Genomic DNA, 17,343 nt, shown 5'->3' on the forward strand with positions numbered 1-17,343 from the left:
TGGGCACAAGGTACTAAGAGGAATCTACATTAGAAATCTTAGAAAGTTCAATCCAATAGTTCTCAAGAAATAGCAATAAAAAACTTTCAAAGTCAAAATCCAAGATGACCACCTGTTAGCCATATTTAGCTCAATGGCACAAGTGGAACTGGAGAAGTTTATAATAAGTTTTTCAAGATCTTAGATTTCAACCATACCCAGAAAGATAACACTTGGTCCGGACCAACTCAGGATCATTTCATGCAAGTTTGAGCTAATAACACTAGTGGAACTTGAGAAGAAGTTTTAAATAGTTGTTGCAAAGGAAAACCATAATTATGCAATCATGTTACAAAACAGCCTCCCTGGCTGCCCTGCCTATGTGCTAAAAATGTTATGTAGCAAAAATTACAAGAGTTGAATGTTACATTTAACATCTTTATTTCCAGTGACCACAATATCTGAAGATGACAAAGTAATGACACATATCTGATACAAGAACATTTCATCCAACAAGAACATACATGTACATGTACAATATACTATGAAAAATGGGAAGTAATTGTAAAATCATATATTTCCGTGGCACATTTCATTAGCATTTTATTTCCTGGATAAATCACTAGTACTCTGATAAATGTCAACTTTATCTTGTTATTATTTCATGGACCTATAAACTTATGGATTTGGATTCCCAGGAAATAATGGAAATATATCTCCACCGAAAAGGAATGATTTTACAGTAATTTGCTGTTAAATCTCAAATACTCATTCTCTAATAACATCCTGACAGATTAATTAAGACATTTGATACCTAAGAACAATATTCTAAATTTTTCCTTTAGGAAAGTATAAATTGTCTTCTGTACTTTGCTAATGAGAACGGATAAATTCACAGGGAGAAATACCACATCTCTGCCTTAACAAAAGGAGAATGAAAAACATCAAATATCAATCACGTATCTTCAAAGTATAAACTCTGACAAATTCATTTTATCTTTTGTAATGCAGAGTTATCTGCTCTTATTAGAAGGTATTGATTATTACTTCATTAGTTTGTGTGAGATAACTGCATCATTTTCTCTCAGATTTTCATGACATTATTCCCAAGACAACACATAAATCAACAGTCAACACCTCCCCTAGAAAAGCAGATAACTTTGCATAACCAAGACAGAATATTGACATTTTACAGGAAATACTTCATTTAATAATTCAAATCTTTTATTGAGACACTTAATTTTCCAGTAAATCTTTAAACCAATAAAATAGGAATTTAATTATAACCTAACATTATTGGTTATTTTTGCTGATCATTATGTTTACACAATTGATTTAAAAAAAGAATATCTATAACATTTCCCATAGACAGGCAATGAAAGAAAGCAACGACCACACATCGAACACTGAAAAAGCAAATGCTGAAAAGTGCTGCTGCCTCTGTTGAAATATGCTGTGATCAACGTCAAAATGTGTACAACATACAACAAAACATAGGAAAGATTTTATCATCAAAATTCAAAAACAGGATGCAGGTGAATGTATCCTTTACTCGCATAAAAGCAAGAGTGTTGAAATGAAAACACATTTTTGCTCCTTTGTTGCAGCAAGGCTAATATTAATCCCAAACAGCAACATCTAATAACTGATTTTTGTTAAAGTTTTTCTGTTGGGAGGAAAGTTTTTCAAGATTATCAATGTATTTACTTGCCATAAGAAGATATTGTAATGAAAATAAATATCAACAATTGTTGAGTGATTAAATGATTTCTAAAACCTCAATGAAATTTAACTTGAATGAATGAATGAATGAATGAATGAATGAATGAACAAATGAATGAATGAATGAATGAAAGAATGAATGAATGAATGAATGAAACAGTACAAATTGTATGATGAAAATCAAGCAAACTGGAAATGAAAAAAGTATATGACAACTTTTGACAATTTTTTCTCCTTCCATTTTGTCACCTGTACTCAGCTACAAACAAACACCTGATTGAACAGGAATCTAAATCACATGAGTGAAAATACTTGTATCTATAAACAATTTGTTGAACCCCAAAATGTTCACATTTCACTAAAGTGTAGAATTTTTAGTGCATATCAGGCAGCATTTGTTTTATTTTCTGTTCCCAAATTCTATTCCTGGTGGCCTGCCTGAATTATCCTGTAGGTGTCCAATAATATATACTGATCTCAAATTTACAAATGATTTGCTAAATCATTTATTTTTTGAAGCTAAAACTTTCACCAAAGAGTCTCTTTCTTTGAGTGCTTTCCATGCAGCATCTTTTTCCTTCTTTGTTGGTGTTTTCTTCTTCTGGCGAGCTGCCTGAATTTTCCTGTAGGCATCCAATACCTGAAGAATACAAATATCATTAACATCAAACCAATAATTAGGTGATATTGTGAAATCATGGGGGATGTTTTCATTCATTTCTTTATGTCTATGAATTGTTCAAATTAGTTCAAGTAGATTTGTTGAGCTATATTATCCTCAAAATCAAGTGTCTGTAAAATTGTGATTTCCTTTTCTTTACTCATGAATAGTAAGCCACACAAAATCATATAATTTTACAGTCTAGGCCTAAGTGACTTTTTCACAGTACTAATTTGCTATATTTCCAAGATGGTTGGATAAGAAAAAGCCACTAATTATAACACAAAAATAAAAGATAAATAACTTTATAAATTGCAGTGTATCTCTTCTCTACTTTCCGCCCATTCTTTAATGACCTCTGACCTTCTTGTTTGGGGATATATAACCATCATCATACATCACTAGCATCAATGAAGACCTGGCTCAAGGATCATAAAACAACCTTAAAACTTGAGTTTTTGCTTAACCAATCACATGTGACCTCTCTTTTCATGCCTTAAAATTGTTTCAGGATAAGGGGGCCAATTGACTTCTCATTTTCACAAAACAAATCTGCTCAAAAGCCAAGACTCTTGCACATTAAATCACAAGCAATCCATATCAAGTTTTCATAATATGAGAATAATTGTTGGTCTTCCTTAATTATCAACTGATATTTTCTACCCTCTCTGCAGGTCTGAATGTTAGCCATCCTACTTTATTTCTCTTCTGTAATAATTGTTTTGAGTGTCTGCTGAAGGTTAAAGGTTAAAAATAGGATATTTCAAAGGTCAAAAATAAAAGTTGCAGGGACTTGGTTTCAATAGACAAATCTTGAAGATCTTACATAAAATAGAAACAATAAAATTGAAATATAGGTCACAGTGACCTTCCTCTGGGATGAAATTCACTGTCTTCCTAAGCTGTACTTACAATCTTACATATCACATACCACAGAACAGCAGATAGGCCTTAAAAGCTGCTTTTGCTTCGTGAAGTTCAAAAGTCAAAATATAGGTTACACTTGTCAAAAATATAAATTTTCAAAAATTCTATGAGGGATAGACCACAACTTGTCTCCGAATATCCTTTTTACCACATGAAAATCATAGGTGAGAAACTGTGATACAAAACAAATTGCCTTCATCTTGTTTGGGACTGATGAAGATAATTGTGAGATTCATTGATATGTAAATATGGAGTGTAATCACTTTACCTCAGCATCAGCTGCAGCCAGTTTCTTCCTAATCTCCTGCTTCTTCATCTCCTCCTTGGCACGCTCCAGAATATTTTTTGTGACTACGATGTTGTGTTGACTGATTGCCTTGAGTTCCTGTTGTTTCTGGCGTAATTCTGTTAGTATCTCGTCATCAGGATTGTCTTCCACCTTATCCTCCATGTCCAATATTCCTGTACATCAGAATATTCATCAAATAAACCTAATGCAAATAATATGCACTAATATTTACAAACATTATAAATATTCATGTGGCAATATCTACTTACATTATAAATATTCACCCGTATGTAATGACAACATGAATATTAGAAAATATTAACTGACATTATGAATCTTCAGCAATATGCCTCAACATTTTGAATATCAATATTTTGTGTCAGAAACAACAACAAAGAACAGTTTTAAAATTCCAAGCTTTATGTACCTATCATCTTTGGGAAATTTAAGAGTGCTCACATCCACTGCATATAACCAAACCTAGAACTTTGAAGTGGTAATAAAAAGGTGTAGGCCAGCCAAACACATACATGCAGTATATATAGCAAGTAACATGGACTGTCTTAATAATATTGGGTTGTATGAACAGTGAGAAAGCGCTTGTGACAAATGGTGTAATTCTAGTGAAGCCCATGGTGGAACTGAACTGCACCGAAGGTCAGTTCTAGTTCATGTTGTGTTACACGTTTTTGGGGCTCCATGAAGCAGCTGGGCTGAGAAACAATCCCTATGTATATATGTTACAGCTCCCCCTGTGAAACGGGGCAGGAGCTGAATTATACCAAAAATGATACTGACCTATTGCTATGTTCAGTGATTGAGAATATGTACCAAGAAAAGTTGTGAAGGTAGCTTGGATTTTGGAGGATGGTAGGTGCATATGTACAGCTCGATCCAAAGAATGAATGTTATACAGCTAGTGTATCAAATCTTACACTTCTACTGAAGACTTGATAATAATATATAATTTCAGAATGTAGACAACCTAGGGATTATTTCATAAAATTACTTTGCTAAGATGACTTATAATTGTTCAATACTGTGTGCATCTCTTGCCGTTTATAATCCAACTTGTAATGTTATCAGCAGGAAGGTTATGCTCTACAATGTAGAGATGAACATTTAAAGCTTCCTTTTACCTATAGACCAATCACAGAGGTAAAAACTTCTTATAAGAGAACATGTTACTCACAATGACTCTTTCAACCTTGTCAAATCTGGCAGATTCAACAGGTGTATTGTTGGTAAAACCATCATTTATCACCTCTTACAAAATTCATTCATGGCTCAAAGTAGAGAAGAAGCACTTGTGTTTACCTTGGCCTAAAGAATTATTACTGATAGCAAATTTCTTACCTTGTTCTTCCAACTCCCGTTTAATGCGTTTTTCCAGGTGTATAGGATTACCAATATTTAACTGTTTGGCTAAAGCTCTTGGAGATATGGCTGGAGCTTCATCAGCAGATTCTAAAATCAAAAAATAAAAACTGAATTTAAATGATTTTAAAGTATTCAAAATCTTCCTAAATTTAATGGAATTTTTTGTTGTTATCAATCATTGCAGTGGTTTTGTTGATTAACTTTGTGTCACTGAACATACCACCTACCTTTTTTTTGCAGCTCTTTTTATCTTAATAGCTGAATTTTCTTGTAATATGAGTAGACTATGTTGCAAGCATACCTGAATTTTATGACATGGGCATATTTATATAAATAAAGCGATTTGAGGTTCACATCAATATACCTCTCTCCCCCTCCTCATTTTCGTGCGATCCAAATATATTGTGCAGTAAATCTATTAAGAGGGTCATGAAATATCTTGTACACAAGCTTTTATTTCAAAAGCCGTCAACAGTGACCTTTGACCAAGACTGATTTCTACCTAAGTGTGATGCTAAGGAGTAACATCACAAAAATATGTTAGGAGGTTCATATGAGGTATCTGGTATACAAGCTTATTATTTCAAAGGTGAACCTTACCATTTAACCTTCACCAATGACCACAAAAATCTAAACTGAATGTAGACCTTGGTAGAATGGTGCTATAGTCAATGTATGGTGTTCTGAGTTTTGGAGATACCTTGTACACAAATTTATCACAGAAGCACTGGCAGACAGATGTACCTTTACCTAAGTCTAAGTGCCTTGGGATATAATAAGGCAGAATTAGAGTTACCTCCACCTAGTTCTGCCATGGCATCATCCATAGGTGTCATGATGTTTTCCTCAATGAGAGCAGACACCAGCCGCTGGGTAAGGGGCCCAAACGGAGATTCGTCCACATTACTCTGCTCTGCTTTCTTCAACAATGTTGTGACATCCGAACAGCCACTGTGGTTGTTATTCGTACCACGTCGCCGGTCGTTTATCTTGGCCCCTGCAACAATATTTCAAAGAAATCAAATTGATCTGTAATATACTCTTACCATTCATCAAAATTTAAAAATGAAAATTAGAAAAAAAAAAAAAAAATTGTGACATTAATGGAGAGCATTAACCAAATTTCAATCCCATAATTTCAGAAAACATTCAGCTTTGACTGATAATCTATGCTAGAGAAGAATGAAATATCAATTCTGTTTCAATTATTTAATTTATCTTAATGAGGAATTTCTCGTCTACATTTTATTTTTGTCCTTAAACATGATAGTGAACTAACCATGAGATAAAAATACTTGTCTTGTCCAAAAATAAATTTTTGAATGGTTACCAACCCATTCGTATCCATTGCAATATAAGATAACAACAAACAATTAGCATAACAAATACTTTGAATCAAAGTTTTAAGTATTATTTTAATCTTGTCAATAGTCAAGCAAAATCTGGTTGTATTCCATAAAGGCAGTATCGTAAAGAACTGAGTGTAAACTGTCAAGAGTAACACAGCCTCCTGCTGGAAACAAAGGTGGCTTGATTACTGAGGTGCAGCTGTATATAAGAAGTCTGCTGTACTGTTTGTAAGACTACTTCGAGTGTATTGTCTTTGTCCTCTGAAAAAGATCTAAATCTATTCTCCTATTCTTTTAATCGATTTCAGCAATACTTTTCCACATAATTGATTCCAAGAACTTAGAACTTCATTGCATGTTCAAGTACTGTTCAAATCACAAAAAAGATACAGAAATTTTCCAGTTCTTTCTTTTGGGGAAAAAGACATCCGTGCATTTATAAACAGCTTCTATAAAATGAACCATACACTTACCATCTCTCTGTTCCTCTAAGAGGTCTTCCTCTGCCCATCTATCAGTGAAGTGTTTACCGAGGGCAGGCACTTTAAAATAATCAGCATCATCTTCATGACTGATGAGGAGGTCTTCAAGAACTTTGATATCTTCTGCAGTGATGTCGGCACAGTAGGGCTCCACCGACACCCAGAAACGGTTCACCGCATCATTCTTCGGTAATTTTGGCAAGTCGATAGGAGAATCTGCTGAGCCATCCAATTCTCCTTTTGTCTGGATTGGATGAATTAAGATTGACAAGAACAAAATGGCATGAAAGTCGTAACACAATTTCTATATTAAGAATTGTCCCAAAGTCTGTTTGTATGTGGGAACTGATTTGCATGTTAATCTTCACATGTAATCAAATTTTGGTAATTTCATGAAAGGTGGCCTTTCACAAAAACAATGGTAACTTCATGTACCAGAGAACTGTTCCGCAGCAGAATTTGCAATACAAAATAGTTTATAAATTCTGCTTAAGACCAAACCTGAACTTTTAGATTTCTTAACATTTCAGCATCAAATATACAACACATTTGGTAAGAAAATCAAAATAGTTTTCTTGCCTACACCAAATAGTTTTTGAGTAGTTTGAACAAACAACCATTTTTTTTTATTATAAATACTAATCTGATTTAAAGTAGTAACAAACCCAGTTATTCTGATAAAAATGTTCTGATTAAGGACGATTTCTTTTCTATCTAATCTAACATACCTGATTGATTTTAGACTTTGGTCGCCCTGGTCCAGTAGGTGTCTGGTGAATAGCTCCCTTCCCAGAGGTCTCTGTTGCACTCTTGAACTTCTTGCTAGGCTTTTCCTCAACAACTTTTCCCCTTTTCCCGGGAGTAGGTGTTTCTGGTTGCTAAAAAAAGCAAATTTTTCATATTCACATAAAAAATTCTCAGGAGATGCATATTTTCCTCTGGTCCTTTCAGAAAAATGATCCTAAATTCAACCATTCATGTTGCAAATGCCTTGAAGCAATTTCATCAAAAGTATATACTGTAAAAGCATACATTTTTGAGGACTCGAATTTTGCAGTTTTCCAAATATATGCATGTTTCTTAGCATTTGATTTCATAAATAACCATACACTAGTTCTATAATCCATGCCAACTTTATTCATCATTATTTTCGTGGGCATAGAAGTTCATGCAGGAAGAGGACCAATGAATTAACAAAAATAAATTGCCAACTAAAAATGAATGATTTTACAATATCATATCTATTGACAAATTATTAAGTATTATTTGTAGTGATTTGAGAAAAAGTCCAAAACACAACAATTTTCTCTGGAAAGAGCTAAAAATACCACGTTACTTTGATGTTTGTTCATTGAGATAACTACACTACACATTTTACTGTTTCTCCTGTAGAAGGTTCAAATTTACTCCCTGTGGTGTAAAATTACAACAGAATTTATGTGTAGTGATAAGCTCACAAAATAACAAACAACAGCGTGGAACATACCGCCTTTTGTAAATCAAGATCAATACAAAACTTTCATAACACACCACCTATTGTGAAATCACAAAATTTACACAACACATTAATTTTTATGGAGTGAACTCAAGCAAAGTCTTTCTTTCATGTAGTGAGCTCACTCATGCCTAACTTTCTGCGAAAAATGAGCTCACTACACAATGCATCACTTCCAGTGGAAGGATTTTACTACATAATCGATCATCTTCTGTGGAGTAAGCTCACTAAAAGCTTAATTTCTCTATATTAGTGAGCTCATTGCACAACATACTAAATCATTTTCTGTGGGGTGAGCTCACTAAAAGCTTCATTTCCTCTATTAGTGAGCTCACTGCACAACATACCAAATCACCTTCTGCAGGAGTTCACTACATGATTTATCACCTTCTGTGGAGTGAGCTCACTAAATACCTAATTTCTCTATACTAGTGAGCTCACTACACAACATACCACCTTCCATGGGGTGAGCCCTTTACTGTCCTTTTTATCTTGGCAGTTTACCAGGATCTGCTTTTCATGTTCCAGTTGTTTAAGTCTCAGTCCCGCAGATGCCAGCAGAGTTTCTAGGTCACTCTGTATGACCTCCAGTTCCTCGAGACCAATCCCCTCATCTTCAGACCGTGTCAGAACTATAAAAGAGAATATGACTTCTTTAAGTGTTGATAAACATTGAGCTACATTATGCATGACAGCATCAAGACAATGAAATAATTGAAAAAAATATTATTTTATGCTTTTCAGTCCGAAAACATCACGTTACAACTCAGAAATTCAGCCATGAGGCAATAAGCTGAATGTTCTGAGATCTTGCTCTTCCAATGGTGTGTGTATGTCATGTATGATCATTAGTTGCAGTAAACGGAACAAAATCTTCTTGTCTTTCTTGTTCAATGAAAATTAAAAATTAAAAAATAAGACCATAGTTGGTAAGATTTCATCCACATCAACTTAAATTTCAGTACAAATATCTGTAAGTGTTTTTTATCACTGCCTAACAGAGGTCATTATTCATTTTAATGCCTCCATTAAGATTCAAACCTGGGACCTCCAATTTATTAGTCTTATGCTCGACTGATTAAGCTTAAGAGAAAGTCTCTGTAGCTAATTAGAATATTGTAGTTTATATTTACCAAGGTTATAACTCTCCAGCAGTAAGACTATCATCCTATATCATTAATATTGGTAGGATTTTTTCAGGCGAGTCCAGAACACCATTTCCCCAATACTAAGACATTTAGCAGATTCTCAAAATTTTATAGACTCCCACAGAAAAAGCATGAGTACTGGACTCAAATATCTGAATCAAAAAAATTTCTGCTAAATAATCAGGATATGTTTCACCCTCCAGGCTTATTGAAGGATAAAACATGCAATATATAATCTCTTTTGTAATAATACTGTTAACAAGTATCGGACAGATGGTCTGAAATTATTAGCGTGGACCCCAATAACTCAGACTATAATATGACATGGTCTGTATGTTTTACCAGCGGTATATTTGGGACATTCTGTAGCATGGTCTACTGGCTGTAGATCAGGGAACTGTAGAGGGCAATCTTTGTCTATTATGCCCTTGCCTTTTCCTTTCATTTTCTGTTTACATCATGGATCTGAAATAACAAGAAATAGCATATTGAAAAAATACACCTTTTTACCACTGCTGCTGTATCTGTATGCTAAGTGCAATGTTGACTTTTTAGATATCTTACTATGTGGTAGCTGTAATGATACAATTTTTTCTTTTTTTTTTTAACTGACCCGTTGTGTTAAGAATGTAACTGATAAGTGAGATGGGTTGTTGACTGAATTGCTATAATGAATCCTTATTAGAATTCAGAGGTTCAAATCTAGAATGAATAATCATATTACCTTGTCTCGTATGCTATGTCCAACAGTTAATGTCAATGCATAAAATGTCTCTCATTCTAGACATGAACAATTGTATCTTTTCCCTATCCTGATAGAAAGTACATTCATGTTGAGGAAAATATTAATGCGTGCTTTTGGTTACTTTGAAACAGAAAATGATAAATACATATCATGATCAATTGAACATTTGTCAACCATACATGAACACTAATGTTTTTTGCAGGAAACCCCAGGGTGTCATTATGAAAGAACAGTGGAAAGTGCATGTACATTCAAGCCTATTCCCTTTTGGAAGTCTTCTTCAGGGATATAAATGAGTCCCAAGGAGGAATCCTGCAAGAGATTAATTCAAGCCAAACGCTTAAATAAGAATCTTATACAGGTTGGAAGTGATTTTTTAAAAATATCACTACTTAGTGCTTTATTGATGAAAGATGCAAAGTCTGCCAAGAAACATACATTCAGACACTGAGTGTGACTATATTAAATACTATGTATCTGTCATGATGTCCCACTTTGAACACACACTTAATATAGTAATTAGTGCTCTGCAATTAATCAACAGTGTTGCACACAGCATCCCTATTTTGTGCAGGACATTTTCTTTATCATTTTCATTCTTGTTGATTTCTGACACACGATGTCTCCCTTATAATAACTGGTATAATGACATGTATGATTGCACACATAGGGGCACGTTACGTTGAGCATAAGATTAATATTTCAGTACTGCAAGAAACATGTCCCTGTGATCAGCAGTTCATTGTTCTTTCTCTCCTGTGGATTTTTTCAATGCTTTCACTTTACATACATTCTATGCACGTTCTATTCAAGTGGATACTGACAATAGCCGTTGAATACAAGCACGAAAACGTTTATCATAAAAAGTCATGATATTTTCCCCTCTGCATTACCTTTTTGACGTGTTTTGAAGCCCACTACAGGCTTCCGATGCGCTTGATCAATAAAATAAGCCAATGGTGGTTGGTTTCACAGAAGTTCATGAAAAACAACCAATCAAAAGAAACGTTGTTAAAAAGTTATGGCCGCATCGGCAAGATGGCGGACGAAGAGGCTAAACTAAAATGGTTCGCTATTCAGTCTCGTTTTGCTCTATTTTTCATGCAAGTAAGTAAATTAAAAGTATTTAATTAAATGTCTCCATTAGGAACGTCTATGAATATTTTTTTCTGATAGATATCAAACACACTGAACTGTGAAAATGACTTCGGTGACAGCGTGTCAACAGTCGTAGGCCTGAGCTTATTTGTTTACAAATATTCAAAAGGCATATCAGACCTGTAACGGTAGCAATAAGAAAAACGTTACAAACTTGAATTTTTGTTCTCACTTGTGTAACAGACCAGGGAAAACACACACATATAAACATATATATACCTTCTGATTGACCCGATACATCATACTGAACACCAGGAAATTCAGCTCTCCCAATTGTTAATGAATGATCGACCACTTTGAATTTCAATTCCTTTTAGTCAGACGGTAGAGTGTTCTGCTGGAGACCGAATGATCGCTAGTTCGAACCTCACCAGTGTGTTTTTACCACTCCTTCCTATTATAAATTTGTTGTCGTCGACAATTACAAGGATAGAAGCTAAATGTATAGGAATTTGTGGTGTATACTTTCTTTGAGATATTGAATCTAGGTGGTTGTTGTCTAATTCTTGGTCGAAGACTTTGTGAAGGAGGGAATAGTGTAGACGATGAGAGTACAGGTTGCTTTATTAGCCTTGGCTACTGGAAATTTTCCTGTAGTCAAGCGGTGGGGTATCCAGCTAGAGATTGAAAGGTCGCAAGGTTGAACCCCACTAGGGGCTGGGTGTTTTTCATTACTGCTCCCAATTTCACCAGCGTGATCTATCAGAGAATATAAATTAATTCCAATTCATACTTAACAAGCACTGGAGAGACCACCCAGCAAAATGGCTCTACAAACTGAGCTAAGGGAGCATGTCTGCCTCAGCTGAGTGACTAACACTATGTACAAGTCACACTGACCTGCTTCTTTTACAGTTTTAAAATTTAAGAGACATAAGCACATCAGCACTGACCAATCTGTTTCTTAGGGTCCTGAGGAACACAAACCACCATCAGTACATGTAGGTAGCATTGAACTATGCACCTTTCTTCACTTCAGAGGTAGTTTAGGATTCTGAGTATCTCTCAGTGAGTTTATCTTTGTCTTGGTCGTGGTATTTTTGAGACCATCTCTTTACTAACTGAACTCTCATTGCCTTCAGCAGATGAACAATGAATGAGATAAGACCAATTGTTCCAATAGGATATGCTGTTTCATCTACATTAATGACTTACACCATATGAATCTATGTCAATCAAATCCAAATAATGTCATGTTTTCTAAAAGAAAAACAGGATAGTGATTAAGAAAACCATAGAGTCAATTTTCTCATAAATGTGTGTCAAAGGGGAGAAAGTGCATTGATTACCAAATTAAGATTTGTTGAAGGATTCAGTACTCTTTCCAGAAAAGTGAGTTTGTATTTTTAGCAATTGATTATGTGTGTTTGATGAAATTTATAGGTCTTACAGCTGTTGGCATTATGGCATTAACTTTTACAAATGGTTTGCTTTATTATGAACTTCCATCCAAGATAAAGAGTTGGTTGCGAATTTTGGTCAGATATCAAAAAAGGGTAATTGAGCAGCAATAAAAAGTGAGTGATTTTTTGACATTTTATTTTCTTTCAGTTTATTTTCAATAACTGTGTACCAGACCACCAGCCTGATGTTTTCAATCCACCCATCACAGACAAAGACACCTGGAACTTTGTGGACAGTACTGTTAGCACACTTTTCGCGGGATTCGTGCGTTGGGATGGTGTCTATTTCTTACACATATCACAACATGGCTACACGTATGAAAACTGTTTGGCATTCTTTCCTTTGTACCCGATGTTGGTCAGGTTTTTGGGTAACAGTGTGTTTCTACCTCTGCAAGTATTGATGACATACAGATCGGTATTAATAATCTCAGCATTGGTATTAAACTACTTTTTATTTGTGAAAACAGCAGTTATTCTGTACAGATTTGGACGAGACATTTTAAACAATGATTTGCTTGCATATAAAGCTGCTCTTTTGTTTTGCATCAACCCAGCAAGTATTTTCATGTCAGCACCGTATTCTGAAATTCTCTTTTTATACCTAATACTAAATGGAATGCACAAGTTTGAAAGAAATTCAAAAGTTCCTGCATCATTTTTATTTGGATTAAGTGCATTTGCACGTTCAAATGGAATTCTTTATCTTGGTCTTATTATACACAGAAAATGCAAAGATTCTGTCCAACTGTTAAAAGTTCTTTACCCCATGATAAGGGCTGATAAGTGGTCAGTTCCCACTGCATTGTGGTCAATGGTCTGGATTATCATATTACCACTTCTCATTTACACAACGTTATGTGTTTCACCGTTCATTGTGTTCCAGTATTTTGCATATCAATGGTTTTGCAAAGAGACTCCTTCAGGCATGCATAAACTAATATTTAATTATGGAATAAGTCGGGGATATACTATTCAGGCTTATAATTCAACAGTTTGGTGCAATATCCATCTTCCACGTGCATATTCTCATATTCAGAAAAATCACTGGAATGTAGGCTTCATGAACTATTACCAGTTCAAACAAATTCCTAATTTCTTGCTGGCTACACCAGTGACACTGCTAAGCCTTTCTGTAATCATTTACTACCTCTGGCTGAATTGGAAGACTGTGTGTATGCTTGACCTAATGGAGGATTTCGAAGAATTTAAAAAGAAAGACATCGTTAAACAAACAGATAGAGAATTCAGAAACAAGAGACTACTGCCTTATATAGTACATCTTCTCTTCCTGGTAGTATTTGGTTGGCTTTTTACTCACATACAGGTAAGTGTCAAAATTTGTGTGAATGTCTGTTATACAACATACATACATGGGTAAAATACGATCCTGCTTATAGTAGTTTTGGTATACTTTTTATATAGCAATTATTGTGAATGTGTCGATTTTTTCATTGTACTAATTTGCCAAAATATGATGATTTTACTATGCCAAATTAAGTGTGTTTACGGTATACCAGTAGATCTTAAATACAGTGTACCCAGGTACTTAAATTGTAGCTATACATATAGTCCTCGAAAGACAGTACATCTGTGTGGTGTAGTTTTTTTCACTTTTAGGCATAAACTGTATCAATGTTACTGAATTTATATTTAATGGTGTGCCATTTGTAAAATCCATTGAAGTTCTTTTACACTAATTCATTTTAATCTGATGCATGTGCATTTTTGTTTTCTTTTCAGCTTTTGATCAAGTAAATTTCTGTAAAATTTGCAGAATTCTGAACTACCAAACATGAATATATTAAAAGATCTTCCGTTGCTAAAATTGAACCTTGTGAATAATAAAATCCCTGTGCACCTGGGTACAGAAAGGTGGGCCCAAAATGTTTTCCTTTGGGTGAGGACATGTAGAAATATATTTTGATGTCAGTTTCACACATTATATATTTCAGATCTTAACAAGGATGCTGTTCTCATCATCGCCTGTGTTGTATTGGTATGCTGCTCGACTTATCACCAAGGAAACCACAGAAACCTCAAGGCCAGAGTTTAATAAATGGGACGTCATCAGAAACTACCGACAAAAAGACATTCCAATATTAGACGGTTCTAAAAGGAACATGCTTGTAGATCAAATTTTAAGCCATGGACAAAGTTTTAAAACAAGACTGATTTTTATTTATTTCATTGGCTATTTTGTTATAGGAACTTTTCTCTTTAGTAATTTTCTACCATGGACATGATTAGAGGGTATCTAGTTCAGAAATCCTATATATAGTTTTAAGGTCACTTGACCATAAGTCATTATGACCTATAGCGATTGTTCTTCCTCCATCATTGTGCATAACGATTTTCTTGAGAACACGATAATTTAAGTAAATATGCTTAAATTTTTATGAATCTTGGAATTGAGACAAATTTGATCGTAACATACAGAATAATGGCCCTTTTGCAGTTTTATTTCCATTTGTGAACATGATATTTTGAGTAAACATGAATGGATTTTGATGAAACATAAGATCTCAGATGAGTTTGATAATGGGACCAATTCAAATGTAACTTGCAAAATGATTTGCCTTTCCAATTTTGTTATCGTTAGACCTTGTGATTACAATAACTTCAGTAAATACGAACAAATTTTGATCAAATTTGTTAGGCTGCCTTATATTAATAAGATTCAGTGAAGTTTGACAATAAAACCGATTTGATTGAAATTAACAGAGTTATGTCCCTTTACAGTTTTAATTATGAAGACTTTGATGAAACTTGATATGCAGCCTTATATCAATATGATTTTGGATGAATTTGACAATGAGACTGATTCAATTATGATTGACAGGGTTATGACTGTTTGTAGTTTTATCACTGTTGAACCTTGTGAACATAGTAACTTGAGTAGATAAGAATGGATTTTGAGGAAACTTGGTATACAGTCATGTATCATGATGAGTTTAAAAATGGGACTGCTTCAATTTGTTTTACTGTGTTAAAGTTTAAGTTTGAGAATAGTCAGGTAACGGTTTAGACCAATGGGCCTCTTGTTCTTTATTCAAGATTATAGTAGAAATATAGACAGAAAAAGACCAATTTCAAAATAAATTTAGGATTATTGTTTTGACACAGTCCCACTTAGATAAAAACAAAATAATTGTAATTCAAATTACATACCTTGTGTGTCTATATGTAAACTTCACAACTTTGGTGAAAGACTGTCCTGGACATTTAAATCAGAAATAAGGTCATAGATCCCATTTTGTCTTATATCTCTTCATTCTTATTTGTAATATTAAACAGCTTTGAATGTTTTTGAATGGTTGAATAAATGCTACTATAATTGGACAGAAAAGTTCAATATATTTTTTCAATATGATTTTCATTGTAAAATTAAAGTGAAATGATGCCTTCAGTTTTGTCTCTTTATATATATTGTTATATGAAGTTGGTGACATCATTTGATGAATGGGTAGTATAGTGATAGATAATGCACTCACCTTTCACCCAGCTAACCAGGGTTCGATTCCGCAACTTTTCACCCAGCCAACCAGGGATTGATTCTTCAACCTTTCACCCAGCTGACCTGGGCTTGATTTACCAACCTTTCACCCAGCCAAGCAGAGTTGCATTCTCCAACCTTTCACTTGCCTGACCATTGTTCATTTTACAAGCTTTTCATTCCACTAACCAACCTTTCACCCAGCAGACCAGCGCTTGATATACCTACTTTTCACTCGGCAGACCAGGGCTTGATTCCCCAATTGGGTATGAAATTTAGCTATGGGATCACCTGCTAAACCATGTCTGATTCGCTGGTTATCATGATTTAGTCCTCTAGAAAAAACCCATTGTGCATTTCCATCTGGACCAATATGCTATGAAGCAACTGGAAAGAGAAAGACTTGAGGTGGGAATGGGTGGTTCAGTAATTGAAAGGATACATTTAAGTAAACAATAAGAAATTAACTTTAGATGTCTCCCTCCTGTCTTAATTCTCTTGACACTTCTCTATGGTACTGCTAGGTAAGTAGTGTTCAATGTTTAACACATTGTCCAATAATATTAAGATATTAGACTGATTTTCAGAATATTTTAAATGGAATATGGAAGTAATAAATATTGCTTCAGTGAAAAACTACAGCAAAATCAGGCTGCATTTGATTCATTTTCAGAGTGGATTAAAATTAGAAACCCTTTTCTCATAACAGTCCAAAAAACATTAACAGACTTTAACTTGAAATAAAAATTAGTTTGTTTTTCCAAGATTTTTCCAATATCATGACCACATGTATAAGCTTGTGATTGTGTATGTCTAGGACATATTTAAGTACTTGATCCATGTCTCTAGATTTTGTTTTGGTTTCACAGCATTTAACATCCTAGCAACTACTAGGATCATGTGTGGATAGGAGCACAGAAAGAAATAACAGCAGAAAAGAAAAGAAAATATGAAGATCCCAAATGTTGCAGGCAGTACTGTTGTTGTAGCTGTCTCACGAACTTTTGACATCCAAGCAGTACGGGAAGTACTACTTTTGTCGCGGTCTGGTGTTCATTTGAGATCAATATGACATCAGTTTCATGCAGACAGCACTAATCTTGTGTACA

General features: G+C 34.4%; 2 protein-coding genes across 3 annotated transcripts; one reads left to right on the forward strand and one right to left on the reverse strand.

Moving 5' to 3' along the window:
• Positions 1 to 403: 403 nt before the first annotated feature.
• LOC132558752 (transcriptional adapter 3-B-like) lies at positions 404 to 11,120 on the reverse strand. Of its 2 annotated transcripts, none has more exons than XM_060223349.1 (9): positions 11,071 to 11,120; positions 9,775 to 9,897; positions 8,789 to 8,916; positions 7,518 to 7,667; positions 6,781 to 7,033; positions 5,755 to 5,955; positions 4,935 to 5,045; positions 3,558 to 3,751; positions 404 to 2,341 (listed from the first exon to the last, which is right to left on the reverse strand). In XM_060223349.1, the coding sequence occupies exons 2-9, from the start codon at positions 9,875 to 9,877 to the stop codon at positions 2,204 to 2,206; spliced, it is 1,278 nt and encodes a 425-aa protein (XP_060079332.1). In that variant the 5' UTR covers positions 9,878 to 9,897; positions 11,071 to 11,120; the 3' UTR covers positions 404 to 2,203. The 2 variants fall into 2 exon arrangements, with proteins under 2 accessions (XP_060079332.1, XP_060079331.1); XM_060223348.1 differs by having other exon boundaries at positions 8,738 to 8,916.
• Positions 11,121 to 11,215: 95 nt separating this feature from the next.
• On the forward strand, positions 11,216 to 16,063 carry LOC132558763 (GPI mannosyltransferase 2-like). Its single transcript, XM_060223362.1, has 3 exons — positions 11,216 to 11,284; positions 12,887 to 14,065; positions 14,694 to 16,063. The coding sequence occupies exons 1-3, from the start codon at positions 11,216 to 11,218 to the stop codon at positions 14,982 to 14,984; spliced, it is 1,539 nt and encodes a 512-aa protein (XP_060079345.1). The 3' UTR covers positions 14,985 to 16,063.
• Positions 16,064 to 17,343: the final 1,280 nt, after the last annotated feature.

This window comes from Ylistrum balloti, unplaced genomic scaffold (genome assembly GCF_031769215.1).
Source record: "Ylistrum balloti isolate Yb309-2 unplaced genomic scaffold, AGI_CSIRO_Ybal_v1 Utg370822, whole genome shotgun sequence".
Taxonomy (NCBI): domain Eukaryota; kingdom Metazoa; phylum Mollusca; class Bivalvia; order Pectinida; family Pectinidae; genus Ylistrum; species Ylistrum balloti.